Source organism: Anolis sagrei, chromosome 2, assembly GCF_037176765.1.
Source record: "Anolis sagrei isolate rAnoSag1 chromosome 2, rAnoSag1.mat, whole genome shotgun sequence".
Taxonomy (NCBI): Eukaryota; Metazoa; Chordata; class Lepidosauria; order Squamata; family Dactyloidae; genus Anolis; species Anolis sagrei.
The window spans coordinates 156,293,852-156,316,401 of NC_090022.1; the positions used below are offsets into that span (position 1 = coordinate 156,293,852).

At 37.4% G+C, this 22,550-nt stretch overlaps 1 protein-coding gene across 2 annotated transcripts in view; it reads left to right on the top strand.

Annotated features, from left to right (window-relative positions):
• Positions 1–22,550, top strand: part of DNAH6 (dynein axonemal heavy chain 6) — a 185,008-nt gene that overhangs the window by 111,872 nt on the left and 50,586 nt on the right. For both annotated transcript variants that reach the window (XM_060763696.2, XM_067463974.1), the window contains 8 exons: positions 776–843; positions 7,422–7,602; positions 9,563–9,742; positions 13,124–13,357; positions 14,892–15,027; positions 16,272–16,429; positions 16,954–17,144; positions 22,050–22,210. In XM_060763696.2, coding sequence (XP_060619679.2) covers positions 776–843; positions 7,422–7,602; positions 9,563–9,742; positions 13,124–13,357; positions 14,892–15,027; positions 16,272–16,429; positions 16,954–17,144; positions 22,050–22,210 — 1,309 coding nt within the window. The remainder of the gene's footprint in view (positions 1–775; positions 844–7,421; positions 7,603–9,562; positions 9,743–13,123; positions 13,358–14,891; positions 15,028–16,271; positions 16,430–16,953; positions 17,145–22,049; positions 22,211–22,550) is intronic.

A 22,550-nucleotide genomic window follows, 5' to 3' on the forward strand; every position in this document is an offset into this window, starting at 1 on the left:
ACAACTCCCAAATGTCAAGGTCTATTTCTTCCAAACTCCACCTGTGTTCATATTTGGGCATATGGAGTATTCGTGCCAAGTTTGGTATAGATCCTATATTGTTTGAGTCCACAGTACTCTCTGAATGTAGGTGAACTACAACTCCAAAACTCAAGGTCAATGCCCATCAAACCCTTCTAGTGATTTCTGTTGGTCATGGGAGTCCTGTGTGCCAAGTTTGATTCAGTTCCATCATTGGTGGAGTTCAGAATGCGCTGGATGAATTGCTGCCAATTTTGAATTATGATGTCACTCAAAACGAACTGTGTGTGTGTGTGTTTGTTTGTTTAGTCTTGTTGCTGAAAACCAGGACCTAAATCCAGTTACTTATCCTGAAATAAAATGATATCAAAATTCTTCAAATATGCCAACTAAAGCAGACCCATTGAATCAAATAATGGTTGTCATCGGTATTCTGAAGCAAATTCAATAGATCTGCTAGAATTGGATTTAGACCAAGTAATTTTATTTTACAGTGAATAATATGTATCTTTAAAAGTTTTAAATCCCTTGTCTGTTATTATTTAAGTGAGACTTCTCCGAAAAGACTTTTATTTCCAGTTTTACTATTTTTGTTTTTAAAAATAGTAAAATAAAATTCCATTCTCTTCTTTAAGAAATTTATAGTACAGCTCCTCTTGAATTACTCTACATTCATACATGAATGTAAAACTACTTTTTCTTACAAAATGTAAGTTGGTATTTAAACCTTGTTTTTCTTGTGTTTGTCCTGTAGGTGTGTATCAAAGTTACAATAATCAATTTCACTGTTACTAGATCTGGCCTGGAAGACCAACTTCTAAGGTATTGACGCTGCTTTTCATTTCATTACTTCAAAATATGTAACACTCCTATTTTCTTAAAATATATATAGCAGGTGTAAGACCCATTCTTCGGTACAGCTGTTTCTAATATCTGGATTTATGAAGGTTCTTACATGAAATTCTTACAATGAGTTGTCACATCTTGAATAATCTAATCTTTAGTTTCTTTAGTCTTGTTTACTGCGACTATACATGCTTCACTTTTGAGTGGGCCTCGTGGATTTGCTAATGTTTCTATTTTGAGTATATTAACATAATGTCAAAATAGGATGGAAAATACATGCATGGATCCCTCAAATCTCTGGGATGCTGTTGGAATAGAATGGGGAAAGTCCATATTCTAAAGTTACTTGGTAATATTCTGGAAATCGTGTATTCCAGACATTTTTGGAAATGATAAAATAACATTTAGCAATGTTGCTACAGTATAAAGTTTTTCATTGATATGCACTACAGGGCAAGAGTCCCTAGTGTTTTGAGGCACAGCTGTGTGTCATGACAGTGTTGCCAAGTGTGCTACCAGAAACAAAGTACTTAAATAACAAAGCATTCAACCATTCAGTACCAGGGGCACTGTTTATTACATCTCTGTATCCAATATTCTACTCTGTTTTACTGTAAAAAAAATTCTAATGCAAGGGATGAAAATGCGTTATCCTTCAGACATTTTGAGATTGCAATCCTCAGCAGCTCTAGCTGATATAGTCAGTGGTGAAAAGTGCTAGGTGTGCTTAGTCTAATAACGTTTTCATGATTTCGACTCCTCATCTAATCTGCAGTAGAGAAAGTAACCCTCCCATCTGAATGCATCAGGTAAAATAGTTTTAGTCATTTCTTGCTCCTACAGTAGGATATGAAACAAGATATCTAGAAAGTGAAGAGCTGGACATCACCTCTTTGTTGAGTTGTGCTACAATTGACAAGTGGATGATATTGAAATAGGTTCTAATTATATAATGTTTAAGAGAAAATCAAATACCACCTCCACCCCAGGATTCCTGGCCCCCATCATTTTTTATCTCTTCACCTGGCACCCTGAATCTTAAACCTTGAACATTAAAATGTTTTGTGCTCAGAGAAAGATGGGACGAGAGGACAGTCAGGCAAAAAAACACCATCTGATACTTGCATCAGGCTTACATTTTGTCGTCAAGGAGAGAACAGGAGAAAAAAAAATCTACTCTTGTTTCCCTCCTGAACCCAGATCCTGATTACTTAACAAAGATTGCTGGGAAAAATTTATTGAAGTTATTAGAAAGAACAGTATAGAGGTCCATATTCAGGAGATATAACAAAGTGTCAAAGGCTGGTGTCTAGAGAAAAACTAGACAGCATTCGATGGAATACATAAGAAATGAAGAGCTGTTAACACAATCGGAAGCAACCTGGAAGTAATTTAGAACTTCTACATTTTTGGAACTATGCTATTTTTTTTCTTTTTTTGTTTGTTTCTTTTCTTTATTTTGATCTTCACTCTTTTCCTTTTCCTACTTTTCTTTCATATATTGTTCCCACATTTTTGCTGTAAACCTATTGTGATTTTAATCAATTAATTCCTTCAGTCTCCAATCTTCTGGAGACAAAGTATTTTCAATAAAAATAGTTATTAATTTTTTTTAAAAAAATTGCTGTGCAGTTAGCTTTGTGTGAAATGGATAAATCACATGCTGTGGCTGGTTGCTGTTGCTGCTGCTGCAATTTATCATCAAGCTGGCTTCAGCTTATGATGACACTGTAAATGAAGCTCCCCAAGAGCCGAAGTCAGGATCAAAAAGTCTGGAAAACTCAGCGGTGGGGCTTCTTTGCTAGAATCAATCCACCTGTAATGGGGTCTTCAACTTGTCCTACTGTTTTCCACTGTTCTTAGCATTATTATCTTTTCCCAAGAGAATTGTCCTCTCATAATATGTCCAAAGTATGGAAGCCTCAGTTTAGTCATTTTGGCTTTTAATGATAGTTCAGCCTTATTTTGTCCTCTCCCCCCCCCCCCCAGTTTATTTGTCTGTTTTTGACAGTCTATAGTATCCATAGAACTCTTCTCCAAAAGCATATTTTTAATGAGCTGCTTCTCTTTTTGATTGTTCAGATTTCACAATCATATAGGTAAATCGGAAATATCATGGCAAGGAAGATTTGGACTGTGATATTTAATGATATTTCTTTTTTCTTGAGTATATTGAATCCAATTTTGCTTACAAGGAAGATCACTGCAGTAATCCTAGAGTTCTCTTTCTTGGGAATTGGAAGGTATATTACACATTTACAGGTTGTGGAGCATTGTTTTGTCTTCCAAATTTATTGGTATATTTTTGTTAGAATTTCAATAGTTTCTCTGTAGCTTGAAGCAGCTATGTTGATGGACTATCTTTTCTTGGACCTTTATTTTCCCAAAAAACTTCCTCCTTGAAGAAATTTATCATTTTATGCAATTTTTTCAGCATAGTGCTTTCATTATCCATTCATTTTGTCAAATCAAATCATTTATTTCTGTCATTGACCAGCACAGGAAATAGACTCACATTTTCATACAAACTTCATTTTGTCATGGCAATATATTATATTGTACCCTGTTGATCATACAGTAGCCATACTCTGGGTATGAATTTTCCTTTGATGTCTTAGGCCCCTTCTACACGGCCATATAATCATATCTGCTTTGGATTGTGTGAGTCTACATTGCCATATAACCCAGTTCAAGCAGATAATCTGGATTTTATATGGCAGTATAGGAGGGCCTTAGATCAATGCAAAAATTTATTACAGCCACTGATTAGAACAAAGCAGGGCACAAGTGCCCTGGGAAAGAGAAACACAATTCCCTAATGAAGCACTTATTAAAAAAAAGATTAGAAAACAGTTTAAAATCATGGTTTAAAAACACAGATTAATGTAACAGGTATGAAACTGGGGGGGGGGGGAGAGAGACTGATTGGAGGGGTCAAAGCACTGGGGGGGGCACTGGAGGGGGTGGGAGGGGCACATTACAAGTCTAGTAGCATTTCATCTGTAACAGGTTGCTCTAACTACATTCCCGATAGGGTGTTGTCTTGCGGGATTGATCATCATCCATCTGATTATAAGTGTTGCAGTGCAAAACGTAGCAACACTGTAAGTTATTGTAGTACTAGAATCAGAAAGTAGCAGGATGAAGTAATATTTTTCAGTGTGCCCTGGATATTTTAGAAGCTATAGTGTAATAAGATTAATTCTAAGGTATCTCTAGAACATGCATTGAAGAAGCATGCACTCAGTTGTTTCTGTGTGTCTGGACTCACAGGGGCATAATCTCTTCTTGAAGAGGGTCTTCCAGTATCTTCTCTCCAATACAGAAGATGGTAGGGCATGGCATCTTGCTTTAGATCTTCTGAAAGAGATCCTTTGTTCAGATCCTTTGTCTTATATCTTTGTGTTAATTATTATAAGAGTTCTCTTTATGCTACACACAAGTCACTGAGCATCTTCATTCAGAATTCTGACCTTGTTTACTCACCTTTTACTTTTGTTTCTTGCCTGTCATGAACTGTTTCAAGAGTTCCATTCAATGACACCTTCTTCAGATATAGATGTATAGATACTACCTTTCCATATTCTTCCCTAACAATGCCCCTGACTTTGATATTTAGGTTCTCTGTCAATTTACTTAGTATTGCAGATCTTTTCTTTAAGAGCCGTAGCAAACTACTGGAAGCGAGAGCAAGCTTGTGCTCGAGCTCGCTCCGAAGCCCTGCCTTTTTCCCCCCAAGGCTGCTCTCTCTCTTGCTAGTGTGCTTGTTTTCCCTTGCTAGGGAAGCGATGCGAGTGTACTCTCGCAGTTGGCAGAATTCAACTGTGAGCGTACGCTCGCATCCCTGCCCTCTGCAATGGAAAACAGGCATGCTAGCAAGAGAGAGAGCAGCCTCGGGGGGGGGGGGAAAGGCGGGGCTTCGGAGCAAGCCCGAGCGCAAGCTTCCTATAGTTTGCTGTGGCACGAGCGTACGCTCGCAACGCTGCCCTAGCAAAGGGAAATAGGTGGAGAAAGAGGCGGAGCATCGCTCGTGCTGGCTTAGTTTGCTCTCGCAAAATCCTAGTTTGCTACGGCTCTAAATGATGTTTAAATTCTATACAAATTTAACTGGCTGGTTGTCTTGGCCTAATCTTCCTCCAGACCTGTAGTTTATCCAACAAAGCACCTCTGCTGTCCCAGTTTGCACCACAAAAATAAAGTAACATTAATGGGCCCCAGATGCATATGCTACATACAGTTCTGTAAGAGTTGCTTCTCTGAGCTTTCTTTCTTCCAAATTGGAAACAAAATATAGAAGGTGGATTTATTTTCTGAAATATATTTGAGATCTGTTTCCAATTTTAATTCAGAGAAAGGGTGTGCCTAGGCTGTCAGAGATTTGGAAACATTGCACTACATTATTAAGACATAGCTTTCTGGAGGTTATTCTTGGAGGCAGTTATATAACGCATAATAATTTATGAATAATTTGTAGATGTTCACATTGTTATACTTAAGAGATTAGATTCTCAAATCATTGAACCCTCAAATCTCAGTAGGTGTTGGAAGCCTGCTATTGGTTATATTAAAGCAACCTGGCAAGTTTGCCTAGAGACCTTCACCTGTGGGACCATACATGCATTATGTGGGGAAATAAGACATTTAGTACAAGTGGATCTACTCAAGTGAAAATTGCTGCTGTTAGGTTAGGGACTGTGGCTAAATGATTGTGTCAGTGTCTTGAATGAAAAGTTATAACTTTATATGCCTTAACATGCAATTATAAGTAGGTCTAACAGAATGTGTTACCTGGTATAATTTGTATTTAAAGGACATAGATGATAAAGTGAATAGTGAAATATTAGCAGCTAATCCTCTGTCAGTTGAGAGGTGAACTCAGGGAATGTATAAACTTACTTGCAATATAAAGGCTTAAGTAAAATTAAATCCTAGAAACAATCTGGGAACCACTGCAGATTCCTTCATATTTATGTAATCAAATACATGAATAGGTTTCTAATTGGTTTTAATGATTTGATCTGTTTATTTTAATAGTTTCAATTTTTATTCTGTTTTAATATATATATATATATATATATATATGTATATAAGATTTTAAATCACATATTATATTGTTTATTGTTAGCTACTTTAGGTCTCTTTTAAAGAGATATAGCAGCTTTAGATCTCTTTTTAAGAGAGATAAAGAAGGATAGAAGTAACAACAACAACAAACAACAACAACAAACAACAACAACAACAGCTTTGTGCTGAGGTATTGGAGAACATTGACATTGCAAATTTACCTGATTCAGATTTCCCACATTAATGTGTGGATCACCACTTTAATTGCCCATTATTCACAATGCCCAGAATGTTTCGATACCAGTTCATAGAATTAATCAAAACACATTAACAAACTTATATTTTGAGAGGAAAGTCACAATGTTAAATATATTATAAATGTGTATGTTGCATATACAGTGATATCTTGACATACGAGTTTAATTCCAGGCTTGTGACTCAATTTGCTTGTATGTCAAAGCAAATTTCCCCAATGAAATGAATTGAAATTCAGTTAAAATGTTCCAGCCTCCCAAAACCAATGTAATTTTCCCTTTAAGATCTCTGTCACATAACAAATTACTGTAAAATGAACAATTTTAATCCCCCCCCCCCCCCCATGTGCTATCTGTTGGAGACAGAGCTGGAACCCTCCCTGAAGTGCCTAGTGGAAGAGGAGGAGGCCCTGTGGGGCTTGGGTAGCTTTTCTCAATCTGCCGCCCCGTCAAAGGCCACGAGCAGACCCTAGACTAGGCCCGGGCAAGCCACATGCCTGGCAAAAGAGGAGGCTCCACCTAAGGCCATGAACTGGCCCTGCTTAAGATGGCAGGTACTCTCATCCTAGCTTTTCCTCTACTAAGGCTTGGGGCTAGGACGAAAGGTAGCTTTGTCATGAGAGGTAATTTTAGCATGAGAGGTCACATTAGCATGAGAGTACCTGCTATTTTAAGCAGGGCCAGCACACAGCCTTTGGCAGGACCTTTTGTTCTGCCAGGTGCTGGGCAGACAGCTCGTAACTCGGATAGCAGGCAACACCTCATATCTCAAAAAAAGTATGTTGGATCACTCATAACTTGAGGTATCACTTTATATATTTTTTTAGGAAAGTAGAGAAGTAAGATGGAGGAAACTTGTGAATGAATACAAATGAAAGTGACATGTTCCATTCTCCTTCCCAGTCACTTTTATGGGTTTCCCTCCCATCATAAGTGAGAATATATTTTGTCCATGTTAATTTTTTTGAGGATTTTTATTTTTCCCTTCACTTGTTACATTTTTCCAGTCAACATCTTTTTAACTCATAAAAATCACAATATTCCCTCAAGCCTTCTGATGCACCCCTTTGTGTGCAGCAGTCGTGGTTTGAGTTAAAGAAACACAATCCGTCTTTCCTAAAGCTAGAAATAAGCTTTCAGAGTGTTAACTGGAAAATGAAATAAAGAATGGAGGGAATCAATATACAATGCTTTTGGTATTCATCTTATCAACTATACCTTCCATTTTTGTTCTAGTGATGTTGTGCGACTAGAGAGGCCTGAATTAGAGGACCAAAGAACCCAGCTCATAGTCAGCATCAATTCTGATAAGACTCAGCTGAAAGCCATTGAAGAAAAAATTCTAAAAATGCTTTTCACATCAGAAGGGAATATTCTGGACAAGGAAGAACTCATCAACACACTTCAAGAATCAAAGGTAGGGGGCATCCTGCAATTATAAGGTTCTATCCCAATCCGGGGAGAGGCAGATGAGCTCCCTCTGTCAGCTCCAGCTTCTCATGCGGGGACATGAGAGAAGCCTCCCACAAGGATGATAAAAACATCAAAATCATCCAGGCGTCCCCTGGGCAACGTCCTTGCAGACGGCCAATTCTCTCACACCAGGAGTCACTCCTGACACGACAAAAAAAAAATCCCAATTTAGTTATTGGTATTAGCCTATGTGGATTAGGTAATTATTAAAAAGCCCAAGGTCAATTTCTTTCAGTGGGTCCATTCTGAGCATGGTTAAATATGGGTCCATATTGTGATAGAAATACAGCCCATGGAAGTCAGATTATTTGCATCTGATATATTTCTCTCTGTGTGTATACTGTCTCCTGATTTTTTTAAAAAATAATTATTTTTCAAAGAAAAGCAATTATTGGCATTCAGTAGAATTATTTCTTCACCTTTGAAAACCACTTTCTTTCTATCAAACCTTCAATCTTTCTGTACCTGGACTGCCTTGTTCTGCCCTCTAAATGACTGTATTTCTAGGATTAGTTAAGTCACATCTGTAATACTTTTTAGGAGGGAAAAAGCCATAGGTTTGGGAAAAGATGTCGTAGTGTCACCTTCAAGGGCGTTTGACCTTGCTTGGTCAAACTTCTCACACTACACAGACTTTGCCCCTTCTGTATGCCCTCTCCAACAGTCCCTTGGAAAAACCTCTCTCTTTCCCCCTCTTATCAATCCGGCGCCTGGGTCGGTTCTGCTGTCTTCTCTCTGCATTTCCAGAAACAGCAAAATCACATCTGTAATAGTTTTCCGGGGGGGGGGGGGGGGAGGTGTTTAAAAGGAGATTTCCTTTCTAGAAAAAAAATCCCTAAAAATTGGGGGATGACCCAAATGTTTTAAAACTTGGTGGGCTAAAAGTGGCAGATATGTCCTCCATACATCTTCACCCCTCTAGTGAGAGGAAGGGGAGCCTGGGAAGTCCTCCCATTGCTGCCAATGGGACCAAAGTTTTGTTCTTTCGGATATGGAACAAAAATGTCAATTCTGAAAGGCATCCATTTTCAGAAGTGCTCAAAATGAAAATGGGAAGCGCTCAAAAATGAAAATGAGACCACACAAACAAAACAAACAAAAGCGGATAGTGATTCTATACAAATGCACAAGGCTAGTCGTTCTACTCCAGAAACTCTTTTTGTCACTGTCCTGCAAAAGCAAAGTTTTCCAGGTTTTTGTGATAGAACCAAATAGGAAATTTCCTTTACAATCCAGGAACAAAAATCACATAGAAACAAGATCAGAGTTTTGAAATATTCTGTATCAGATAACATTTCAATAAGGCTGATCAAGTCTTCGAAAACGTGACATGTAGTTTCAGCAGATCTTGAATATCAAGACATAATATTGAATTGTATTGTGGTACATAAATTATTGTTGTAACAGATCTGCAAAACCAGCAAGTAAGATAAAGGTTTTCTGACTAGAGTTGTATCATAATATTAGTAATCTTCTTATTACTGTAATGAGCTTCCAAATTATATCATCTAGGTTTTAAATTATCTAAATAATTAATATTGACAAAGTAGCTGCAGCTGTTATAGTAATTGATTTTTTTATTGATTGATGCTTTTGAAAAAGTCTGAGTTGGGTTTTTTTAATATTCCTGAACAGATATATTACGAAAGAGGCTTCTTCTTATTTCTGTGCTATAATTAATGACATAAAACAGTAAGATTTTTAATATTTCTTATCTTATAAGTGCACCGTAACGATTTTCATAAACTAGGGTTTATAAGTGATAACAGAACACCACAGAACAATGAAAACCAGTTGTTTGTGTTTGTTCAATGTTTGGATGTTTACTCTGAGAAATGTGTTCTATGTTTACAAGGAATTCAGTTACTCACTTTAATATGTGATGATCTGACATTATGTTTTAGGTTACATCTGGTGCCATTAAAGTAAGGCTTGTAGAAGCAGAGACCACAGAAGAAAAAATAAACATAGCTCGCGAAAAATATCGTCCTGTTGCCACTCGAGGATCAGTTATGTATTTTGTGATTGCAAGCCTATCGGAGATTGATCCAATGTATCAGTTTTCTTTAAAATATTTCAAACAGGTTTGTTAATTTCCTCTTTATGTTTTTCCTTTTCTATCACCCTGCTCCTTTCCTTTGAGCCATACAATTCTTAAACCTTTATACAGCCAGAGTTTGCCCATAATTGGAGGGTTGTAAAATAGCATTTCCAGTCTCTGTGTGAAATCAATATTGGGGATTCATGGAGCTACTTAAGATGTTTTCTCTAAATAATATACACATTGTCACCTCACCCCATGTCATATTATGAATTGTTTGGGAACCCCCATTTAGTTTAAGAAATTATTTGCTATGCAGCACGATTGACTGGCATTTGAGAGCTCAAGGGCAGAACTCCCTTAGGTGGTTTCTTGGATTCTAGTTGTGGGCTCTGCATTTGCACAATGTTAGAAGGACACCTGCCATATCATAGAAATGATGGCATAGCAGAATTCTGCCAATAGGAATGTTAGCCACTCAGTTTCGAGAAAAGCGTTGAATACTCTCAGTTTAGTTAAGTGTTACAGGAACACTTAATCCAAATTGAGCTTTAGTTGTATTACTTAAAGAAGCCATCCATTCCAGACTTCACAGTTAACAAATGGGGAACATTTATAAATTCTTTCAAGCACCAAGTGCTTTTACTTATCTTAATCATGTCATCTACTATCACTCACGTTCTTTATTTATTGTCTATCACAGGGAACAATTGCAGCAATTCTTAGGATTTATTTATAATCTCAGAAGCAAAATGAGAGTACAGAAATAATGTATTTAAAAGAACACAAACAAAGTTAAAAAGTTATACTAGATTTCGTTTGACCAGAAGCTAGCCACTTGGAGTGCCTCTGGAGTCGCTGTGAGAGTTGTGTATGCGGCAGGGCACAGGCTTCATTGTAGTACAGTGTTCCTTCGCTACCTCGCGGTTCGCTTTTCATGGACTCGCTGTTTCACAGTTTTTTGCCTCCTGGCAACGATGGAGTGTGGAAGGGGGTTTCGCCTTCCCCCTTGGGAGAGAGGCAGCCAATCGTAAGAAAGAGAGAGAGGGGATACGAAGCAGTATGTAAATCACAGACTTATAGCCCCTTCCTTACAGCTAGCAAAAAAAAAAAAAAGTGTGCAGTGCCTTTAAATCTCTCCTTGCTTCTGCCCCACCCCCTGAATGTGAGATATATATATATATATATATATATATATATATATATACACACACACACACATGCATACATACATACATACACACACACAAACACACATACATACACATACATACATACATACATACACACACACACCACAGATTTTCACTTTTCACGGGTGGTCCTTGAACATAGCACCCGCGATAAATGAGGGAACCCTGTAAGTGGTCTGTGTTTGCTCTTCTCCACAATTGCATGTTGTGGACTCCACTTTGGAGCCCCATTTCTTAAGGTTAGCTCTGCATCTCATGGTTCCAGAGCACAGTCTGCTCAGTGTCTTCCAAGTCACCCAGTTTTCTGTGTGCCTAGGAGGGAGTTTCTCATCTGGTATCAGCCATGGATTGAGATTCTTGGGTTTTAACCTGCCACGTTTGAACTCTCACTTGCTGAGGTGTTTCTGCGAGTATCTCTGTAGATCAGTTCTTAGAATAAAAATGACAAATCGTAGGAAGGAAAAACCAGACAAGTTAGAAGACTGCTTTTCATTTTAAAAACTAACTATGATGTTTATTGATGCTAGACAGTGCGAGGTGGGCTGCGAACTATTTAAAACGTGACTTGTTTCTTCTGTTCATCCCTTTTGGGCCAGCAGAAAAAAGGTGTGCAGGACATCTGGGTGGGTTGGTTGCTGAAAAAACCAGTCTTGGGAAACTATACAAAACCCCAGAAATACTTTGCCCTCTCTTATATACCACAACATTTATTGTTAGAAACGTATGCAGAATATGTTATTCCAGTCATCACTTCAAACTACATCTCCATGAATAAGTATTAAGTTATTCCAAAACAAATCTGTTGATAACTTATTTTAAGGTCATAGTTTTGAACCTCTTCTCACAAATATATGGAAGTCTGCCAGAAAAAACTAAAATTCTTTCCCTAAGGTTGTCTTTCACATTAACTTTGCATACAGTCTTCTTTATTAAAATTTACTGTTATTTTACAATTCCACAGTAAATGCTTTTCATTGATTTTCCTGTTGTTTTTGAAGTGGCCTATAAAAATTGTCAGATCTATATTTGTAAATCGGCTTACAGATTGCAGTGTTGTTGTCATCAATTTTTGAATCATTATACTGGCAGTGCTCATAATATGAAATATCTCAGTGTAGTGGAAAGGATAACACTAGGCTGTTCTTCTCTTCTCTCTTAGATAGCCTGAGGATGATTGTCCTCCAAGTGTAGTGTTTTGCCGGGGGTCTGTAGTTGGCTGTCGAGCCCTATTCTTGATCCGCATGTTCTCCACAGTGAGGACATCGTTTTCCAGGTGGATAGCAGTGCTGGTCATGATTGGTTTGATGCGCCTTCCTCTTGGCACATTTTTCCCTTTCATCCTCCATTTATGCCTCATCAGATTCTGCAGCATTGCTGGTCACAGCTGACCTCTATTTAGAGCACTCAAGGGCCAGGGCTTCCCAATTCCCAGTGTCTATGCCCCAGTTTTTCAGGTTGGCTTTTAAGCCCATGTTTAAATCTCCTTTCTTGTCCACCAACATTATTTTTCTAGTTCTTGAGTTGGGAGTATAGTAACTGCTTTGGGAGATGGTGATTGGGCATTTGGACAGTGTGACCAGTCCAGTGGAGTTGATGGCGTAGAAGTATCGCATCCATGCTGGTGGTCTTTGCTTCTTCCAGCACACTGACATTTGTTTTGAATAGATTGGATTGACTGCTAGTCATGTTGCCATGTCCATCCCTCACTGGCTTGTAGAAGATTACACCATAAATTGGTATCCATAGATTGGTGCTACCATTTCCATATCACTTGAAGTGGGAGAATTGGATGGTGTACCAGCTCCATTTTCTCAGTAACTGATCCTCTTGTTTTCTGTTTGTAAGGCATTAGGATGCTATTGCCTAAACAAGTAGGCTTCTTGTATAGTTTTAAAATGTGGTCTGTCAAGTCAGAATTCTAAATTTTGAGGTCAGTTTACTATAGAAAAATTGGCTAATAGTTTAAATGTCTATGTCATCAGTGCCAATGATAAAGAATGCATTTACATTGTAGAATGAATGCAGTTTGACACCACATCAGTCACTATGACTCATTGCTATGGAATCCTGGAAGTTCTAATTTGGATGTGAATGCACAATAGTTTTCTTATGGGACAATTCAATGTTAATGCTGAGTGATGAGAAATCGAATAGTTGTTTGTGTGCGTGTGTGAATCAGTCTAATGACATGCTAATGGCCTATCTTGGCAATGTCTTTTTCTTTCTTGCAGCTTTTTAACACTACTATTGAAACATCTGAAAAAAACGATGTTCTTGAACTGCGATTGGCTATACTACTTAGCCAGACCCTCTATGCAACTTATACTAATGTTTCCCGAGGCCTTTTTGAACAGCACAAACTTATCTACAGCTTTATGCTGTGCATTGAGATCATGCGGCAAAGAGGAGAACTTTCAGATGCTGAATGGAATTTCTTCCTCCGGGGAAGTGCTGGTTTAGATAAGGTATGGGAGTGGGGGGAATTAGGCGTAGTAAGATTTCAAATCTCTGGATTCTTTTAATGATTGTGTAAAAGGGATTAGCATCTTAACTGTTTAGAACCAATATGGTGCTCTTGTACCAGTGAGTTGCTATGAGGTCTTATATCAATCTTATATCAATCTATAAGTGTCTTATATCAATCCTTGAAGTGAATGGATTGACCTTGAAGGAGCTGGGGGTGGTGATGACCGACAGGGAGCTCTAACGTGGACTGGCCCATGAAGTCACGAAGAGTCGGAAACGACTGAATGAATGAACAACAACAACAACATAAATCTTTGCAGAAGTGAGGAATAGGTTTTGGCCAGTAGTGCAGAGAAAGTTGATTAATGTGACTTTTTATCAGAACAAGCAGGAAAGGGAAAACAGTTGGATCTCCTGTTAGAACTGCCTTCTAGGATTGGTGCATCTCCCTCATTGCTGTAAATCTTCCTGGGGAGAAAGATATGTTTGTATATCTCAGCCTGACAGATGTAATGTGTCACAAATGGAAGCTTCACCACTGATTTCTTTGCCAGATCTTCAGAGAGTGGAGCACTTCCAATGTTAACCTTTTCTAGTTTGCACCAGATATAAAAGCATGCAAAAATAGTATTGTATAGAGTTTATTTTATCAATCTGTACTATGAAACTCAGGACTTTTCATATTTGGAAAACAAAAGAGAAAATATTTAGTTAATTTTCCAATGCAGGGATATAATACTGCAACCAAGGTTGTTTTTTTTCTACCCTACCCCATGAGAAATGAGATCTCACTGAAAACCTTTAAATAATTTAACAAAGACATGTTTTTCAGAAATAAGTTTCCAGTGATTTCAGTAGAACTTCTTTCTACAAAGAACCTTTTTTTCTGAAATAATAAGTGAATTAATTATGTCATCATTTTAATTTTCTTCTGATGTGCACTGTTGAACTAATAAATTGGTGGAATGATGTTTACCAGGGGTAACTAGGATCAGGTCTAAATGATTCATTTTTGTTATCACATACCTGACTACCACCAATACAATGTGATGCAAAATGTGTACAGATAGAATAAAACGTGCCTGCAGAAGTGGATTAAGGCTAAAATGTACCAGTCTCAAAGGTGTTCCTTGATTACTTTCCTGTCTTACTACTTCATCACACTAGAGAAGAATCCACTTTAAATCTGGTTTCTGCCTTCTGTAGAATTCTGAAGTTTTTAGTTTAGTGTGGCTGTTAAAGATGCCTCCCTAAACTACAAATCCCAGAATTCTGTAGGAGATTTAAAGTGGATTCATTCTCTAGTGTGATGAGGATGATAGAATTAAGGAATTCTGAATTTGTTTCAAGTACCCAGAGAGTCTTAGTTATGCCAAGCTTCCTTCAGCTGTAGGAGACTGTATAATGCTGTCGTTGTTAGACAATGACATCGCCTTGCTTAACTACTGCAGATTACTTAGAACTCTGCCAGTAGTTCTACATTTATATAGCTTTTCTGTGCATTATTCACACAGTCTGTCTTTTTAATAATAGACACGACCTGACAAACCTGATATTCCATGGCTTGAAGAAAATATCTGGTTCATGTCCTATGACTTAGAAGAAACACTTGTTTGTTTTGCGGGGATACAAGATGACCTGTTGCTTGATCACATTTCTATTACATTAGGTAATGTGAGAGAAATAAAAAAGAATCATAAAGAATTTTCCTAACAAGCATTTATGTATGAGATTGTTTTATGCTTTCATCTATGATGTGTTGCCTTTTTAGTCTTCATATCATTTAATTCCATGTCTTACTGTTCTTTTTGTGTAACTTGAATAGGTCTTTCTAATAACTTTTCCAGGGTTGATGAGGAATGGTTGCTATACTATGTTTTTTCTATTCCACACAATACTTCATGAGAATACTGTTCAGAGAGGATGCATTGAAATGTTGTTGAGATTGAAATACCCAATGTAGTTTGCAGTCTACAGGTTTAATATCTCTTATTCAAAATGTCTGAATAACTGTAACGCTAAGTGAAACCATGGCTGTATGGTTTTCCAAGATTTTCTTGCCTTTTGCGTAGCTCATATGGAAGGAGAAACAAAGTGGCTGTCAAATATGATTTTCTGAATGCACCTCTCTTTGTGGCGAATCCAGGATTAAATGAAATGCTGACCAGTGTTTTCTGGAGGGCTATATTGCCTCAAATCACATAGCTATTAAAAGAGAAGTAGGGCTTAAATAAAAGCACCAGATTCTGTCTGATTTTGGAAGCTAAGCAGAGTCATCTCTGCTTAGTACAGTGGGAGACCAGCAATGAATACCAAGTGCAGTAAATATTTCAGAGGAAGGAACAGGAAAAGCCACATCTGAGTACACATTTTCTAGGAAAACCCTGTGAAATTCAGGGAGTCACCTAATATGATAGGGAGCGTGAAGGTATGGGAGCACATGCATGCACTTCGCACACACACATTTTCTCATTTAACCAAAGATCCACTGAATTACCAATTATTTCTTCATTGTCACCTGGCAGCTCATAAAATATTGCATGCATTTTGCCAAATTTTAAAAGAGGGGTTTTTTAAATTGAGAAATTGATTGAAATATTTCTACTCCATTCTCTGTCTAAAGATGTTAGGGTGGTGTACTTGTCTTTAAAAAAACAAAAACATAAACAATACAGTGATTTTAGAAGACTAAAAGTTAACATAGATTACATGCTCATGTATATAAAACCAGTGCGATACGGGAGGCTTTAGTGTATTTTATTTGTCATGAATGATGGCAAACTACCATTTATTTTCTGAAAATGTTGTATATTTTGTAGAATGGCCTCTGATCTGGTGCTATATGAATAACTTTTTTTCTAGAATACAGTTAAATGGGAATGACTTAGAATTGTGATAATATTCTTTTGTTAGGACAACTTGAAATTCATATGAACCCAGAGGAATGGGAAGGCTATAGGACAGAAGCGGAAAAAATCAAAAGAAAAGACCTCATACAAGACATTCCTTGGGATGCTAGACTGACCAAGTTTCAGAAATTAATTATGGTAAAAAGCATCATGGAAGAAAAGGTAAGCTTTCTATCCAACTGCAGGCCTGCTCACAATTACCTCAGAAAGAAACTGCAGCATAGACAAACTGTCCCAATAAGGAATACCAATGTTTGGGAAAAGAAAAATTAGTCTCCTTTATTCCTAATAATATACAAAGAAACAGGCAATGATGCCTATATTTGTGTATTTCTAGTTGTGTCTGAGACTGACTCATGTGATTATCATGAATAATAAGATCAATAAGGTTGTTTCCAATGTCAGCCATAATTTTCCCAACCATTGCCACTCCATTCAGTTTATCTGGTAAGTCGAGTAAGCTAGGATTATATTTGTACAGTATTTGTGCATATGAAGAAAAAAATGTCGTACTTGCTTCATTTAAAATAGAGCGTCTCATTTTGAGGACTACAGCTGTTTTTGGTTAGCACAAATATTGCAGTAACAACGTTGTAACTGAAATTGATGTTTATTCTAGGTAGAATTACATTTTTCCTCTAATGTTCTTGCAGTTAACTGTAAATTTGCTGTGTTATTTTTAATAGCTTGTTGCTGCGCTTACTGAATTTGTAATTGAGAACCTTGGGAAGCAGTTCATAGAGAATCCACCTATTGATCTTGCAACTCTTTACCAAGATATGTCTCCTTCCACCCCACTTGTGTTCATCTTGAGTACAGGCTCAGATCCCATGGGGGCATTCCAGAGATTTGCAAAAGAGAGAGACTATTCAGAACGGTATGAACCACATATTTTCATTATATGTACTATTGGATATTGACTTCTATATGACATGTAGCATTTGGGTTGAGTGAAAGATATACTTCTATCACTTTTTGTATTTTCAGCTTTCATTTGAACCAATTCTTATTCTTTTTTAAAGAACTTCTGTTCAATATGACTCTTTATGGAGACAAAAGCATGTGTTATTTGTGTCTAGTGTTTTGATATAGTCCAAGCATGATTGATAAATATCCCTCAGACATTCCATCTAATAAGAGGAAATTGATATTGCATTATTTACAAGATTTATTGATACTATATATAAAACCAGTCCTTAACATTAGCGATTTCACTTTTGAGGATTTGATTACTCATGAATTTGATTATTACATTTTCTTTAGGAATCTCTAGGTTTTCCATTGCGACTCTGTGATCAATGTTGGCCAGACCCAGAGAGAGGGGGAACCTAAAGAGAATGCTTCTCTAGGCATTGTAGGTCCTGTGGCTAATTTTCAGAAGAAAGCCCAAAGATTTCTAGAGAGTTGTTTTTTCAAATAAAAAAGCATGTTTTCTATGCCATTTTCCCACTTTCATTGATATCTTGTGCCCCTAACCCCAGTAAATGTAAAGGGATAACTTTAGGCAGTGGATAGCAGCATTGCTGCTTTAACAGTCCCCTATGACATATCACCTGAACCTGTGTTATTCCAAGGCAAACACACCAGACATGTACAGTGATCCCTTCTAGGCTTGAAAACATTCCTAGTTTTGATGCCTACAGGGGACTACCAAAGAGGTAGACTGTCCAACATACAATTGGCAACATTTTCACTTTTGTGGGTTCTTTGCTTTATCCTAGTCAATCTTCCTTGGAGTTTATCATTTTGTTCAAACTTCTAAGGTTGTAATCAGTAGTATTATCTAACAGGCAGATCAACATCAAATTGCTCGTAATATTGTATTAAGCTTTAGAATATGAGAGAATTAATATGATAAGAGAATAAACAACTGATTTTATACTCGTCTGTATAGTTATTAAGTAAACAATTTGCTCATGCAATATGACTCTTTATGGAGAGTCATTATATTACATAGTTATTGCCAGTCAATGCACATTAACTTTCATAGACATTTCTAGCAGAGGCACTTTTTTTTTTTTTGATAGGCATTATATTGTCTAGATATAGTATCTTCTTATAAAGAATACATTTCATATTTAAAAGGCATATGGTCTTTGTAATGCATAAACTAAACTTTTGGTACATTTTAATAACATTGGTTTGAGATAATATTTGTAACATGAGCATCATATAGAATCATAGAGTTGGAAGAGACCTCATGGGCCATCCAGCCCAACCCCCTGCCAAGAAGCAGGAAAATTGCGTTCAAAGCACCCCCGACAGATGGCCATCCATCTTCTGTTTAAAAGCCTCCATAGAAGGAACCTCCACCGCACTTCAAGGTTTCACTGCTGAACAGCTCTCACAGTCAGAAAGCTATTCCTATTGTTCAGGTGGAATCTCCTTTCCTGTAGTTTGAAGCCATTGTTCTGCGTCCTAGTCTCCAGGGCAGCAGAAAACAAGCTTGCTCCCTCTCTATGACTTCCCCCCACATATTTATACATGGCTATCATGTGTCCTCTCAGTCTTCTCTTCTGCAGGCTAAATAATCCCAGCTCTTTAAGCCGCTCCTCATAGGGCTTGTTCTCCAGATCCTTGATCATTTTAGTCGCCCTCTTCTAGTTTGTCAACATCTCCCTTCAATTGTGGTGTCCAGAATTCGACACAGTATTCCTGGTGTGGTCTAACCAAGGCCGAATTAAGAGGTAGCATGACTTCCCTGGATCTAGACACTATACTATTTATCCAGGCCAAAATTCCATTGGCTTTTTAGCTGCAGCATCACATTGTTGGTTCATGTTTAACTTGTGTCTCACATTTTATCTTCTGAGGATTTCTCATACAACATTTGGCAGCATTGCAACATTTTTCTATACATTACATTACTATCCCACAGAAAGAGCAGTCCAATAGGTTAACAGACCTTTAAACCAAAATGAGTCATATGTATATGTGAAATAAAATAATTAGGTGAGATATAATTTGCACAAATAAAACAATTTGAACCATCTATTGACCACATAAAGGCTGCTTCAAAAATATGTCCAGAAATTGCATTTTTCTTTTTCCAGTCTCTTTCCATTTTGGTAGCCAGATTTCAAGGGTTTTTTTAACATGCTGGTGAGACATTTGCTCTCCCCATTTGTCCCAGTTTGGTTATTCAACACTTAGTAAGTGTTTCTGGAGGCAGAAGCTGCTTTCCTTCCTTGCCTATTGCAGGCAACCTCACCAGATTCATTAGGATTGGCTAGAGTAGAATTCCATTCTTTCTCGACTCAAATTTTATTGTATTACTGCTGTACCCAATGCCAAAATTCTGTGTTTATGTGGAAGGTTTGTGCTGCTACTGCACAAAACGTTCACATAAACACTTCATCTTAGGAAGTGGACTTACTCAGCAAAATCTTATGGTACCAACTTTGTTGCCTCAGTCACAAAGGTGCTACAAGATCCCTTTGCTTCTAGCTATAAAGGAGAAAACTAGGTTGGGGAAATGTAGACTGACCAAGCTTTTAAAAATGCAAAAAGGAGGTTCTTTATCAGAGGCTTATTATTCGAGATATGTTTGTATAGTGATCCTACCCATTTAGGGATTAATCAACAGCAAACTGCTGTTTTTGGCTCAGTCTGTGCAGACTGGTCCCATAATTACTGTAATTTTCCAATTTATTTGGAGGTTGCATTAAGTTGTTTACATGCCCGTTATCCAATTAGGATATGACTTTTGTTCTTTTATTATCCAAATAGCCTGTAGTGATTCCTGATATTCTTATCAAATACCTCCCTGTATCATAATTGAAAGCCACTAATTCCCCTTGGACTCCATCTCAGACTTCATTTCTGCCAAGGAACAATATAACTTTCTTTTTCTATTTTTTTTTTCTAAGAGACAATTCAGTATTTTCTACATTTTTTGTTTGGCTACAAGGCTGATCTTTTAACATTGATATTTCTGTGTCTGCTTCAGAGGTATAACATGTAGGGCATGAGATAATAATATTGATACTGCTGTTGCTATTTTTGACATAATCCTCACAAAGAGTAAGACAGCTTCTGGAAATAATGCTAAGGTCCTGTTGCCTGACATATCTATGCCAGTGTAGGAAGAGTGGCAGCATGGCAGAAGTGTGTTACAGGCTGAACACTAATTTGGTGTTACATTTTGCAAACTCTAAGCCTTTGAGGCTGAACAGCATGTTTGTAAAGCATAAAGGTAGTAAAGTAGGAAGTAGAAATGTTTGTGTAATACCAAGGGCATAGGCACTGGCTGATTCCAGGCAGGAAGCCAAACTAATTATAAACAAGCTGATAAAGGGAGAAATGGCCTGAAAAAGAACATAAACAAAAGATGTATTTGTCATGAACCTGACTGCGGAGGATTACTAGTATCAAATGGCTAATGCAATCTGATGGAAAGCAGCCAAGAACCACTAGCTTCCAAGTGTTATGTCATAAAGCAGAAACCAGTAAAGATCTCTGATTTGATTGGATGAGGGCAATGTTTATATAAACAAGTACTATTATTTGCATATGCAGAGGACAGTCAAGATCTGTCTGATTGACTAAAAGAGGCTTCCATGTTGTGTGACTCATGAAGAAGGATGGTAGAAGGGAGTGGAGAGACACAGTTTGAGAACCGCTGCTCTAAAGGAATAAGAGAATGCCTGTTAGTCTCCCATATCAATTATTATAAAATTCCAAGAATTAAGAGTACTTAAATACAGTGTTGATGCTAATTTTCTTGTTTGAACTTTATCATGGTTCTTGAGAAAGGAACCCGGTGACCAAAAAATGATGAGAGGAACCTCCTAGCAGATACAGAATTTTTGACAGATGGCAAAGAACTCTCAATCCCTCAGTTTGAAGACTTAGGGTTTGGGTATCATCCCTATTGTAAGAGGTAAAGTGGTAATGTGCCCTGCAACAGTGGTGTGGGAAGAACAGCAATGAAGGTGGCTCCATCAGATGTATATCCAGCTTGACAACTCCCAAAACTGTTCAGGAATCAGTAAAGCAGCTCAGTTTGCTGATAAGGATAACTTCTGCTGCTCACTGCTACTGCTCCCTGCTTGCAAAGGGAGTTTTGCAGGCCACATGAAGTCACAAACAGGATCCCATCCAACGAATGATCCCAAATATTGGTTTCAGTGGGTTGTGGAAGGACACGCACTACATCTGAGGGCTAGAGCAGCCTCTTTGGTTTAAAGTGTTGTCGGACATCATGGTCCACAAAAGACTATATATAAATTTAGGAGCACCTTATATTTTATTTTAATCTTGCCTTCACTTCAGGCATTGCAGTTTTGCATCTTTCATAGAGCAGTGACATGAAATTCACAGTACAGTCGTGCTCTTTTTTTAAGTCAGTAGTATTTGAACAGAAGTTCACTTGACAATGAAAAGTCACATCTCTAGCCTGCAGGATTTTCCACTTGAAAATTTCAAAGGTCTGCAGCTGTTCTTATCAGTGGCAGTAGCTTCTATGAAATGTCATATTAATTATTTCTTTAAAAATTAAATGCAATGCAATGTTTTAATGGGGGAACACAACTGGGTTGTGAAATACCAAATTGATTTTTAGGAAAAGCATAGCCCAAAGCTACAGTGGGCTGCAGCACACCTGAATTTGACTTCAGCTGGTATATGGATTCCAAACATATCTGAAGGTTGAGCTCTTTTTATTTTGTTAGATGCCTTAATAAAAGATAAGACTTGAGGCATCAAGGATTAAAAATAGTTGAATAATGTATGCCAAATATATATAGTACAGAATACCAACAAAATGTACTCTGACTTTCAGTGTGCAGTCAATTTCATTAGGACAAGGTCAAGGACCGATTGCAGAAAAAATGATTAAAGATGCAATGAATACAGGAAATTGGGTGTTTCTTCAGAACTGTCATCTAGCTGTTTCTTGGATGTTACCAATGGAAGAACTTATAAAAACATTTACAGAGCCAAGTAGGTATTGTCTTCCCCTTGAGTATGGTATACCACAAAGTAGAGCTATTTCAGGATTTATTTATTTTTTTTAAAATAGCAAATCAGAAGTTTGTTTATTCTAAATATTTTAATTCCTCATTATTATAATTGATGAATATTTAGCATTTATAGAGATCTTTAGCATTTTTAAAGTGTTTCCAATACATTATCCCAGTTATCCTTGCAATTCCTTAGAAAGGCTTTGCATTATCAGAATATTGCAGATGGATATAGTTTGCCTAGGCTCCCCGGGCGACAGGAGACAGTATTTGTGTTAGCAATTTCTTTAATATTATGAAGCAGCAATTTACACCCCCTG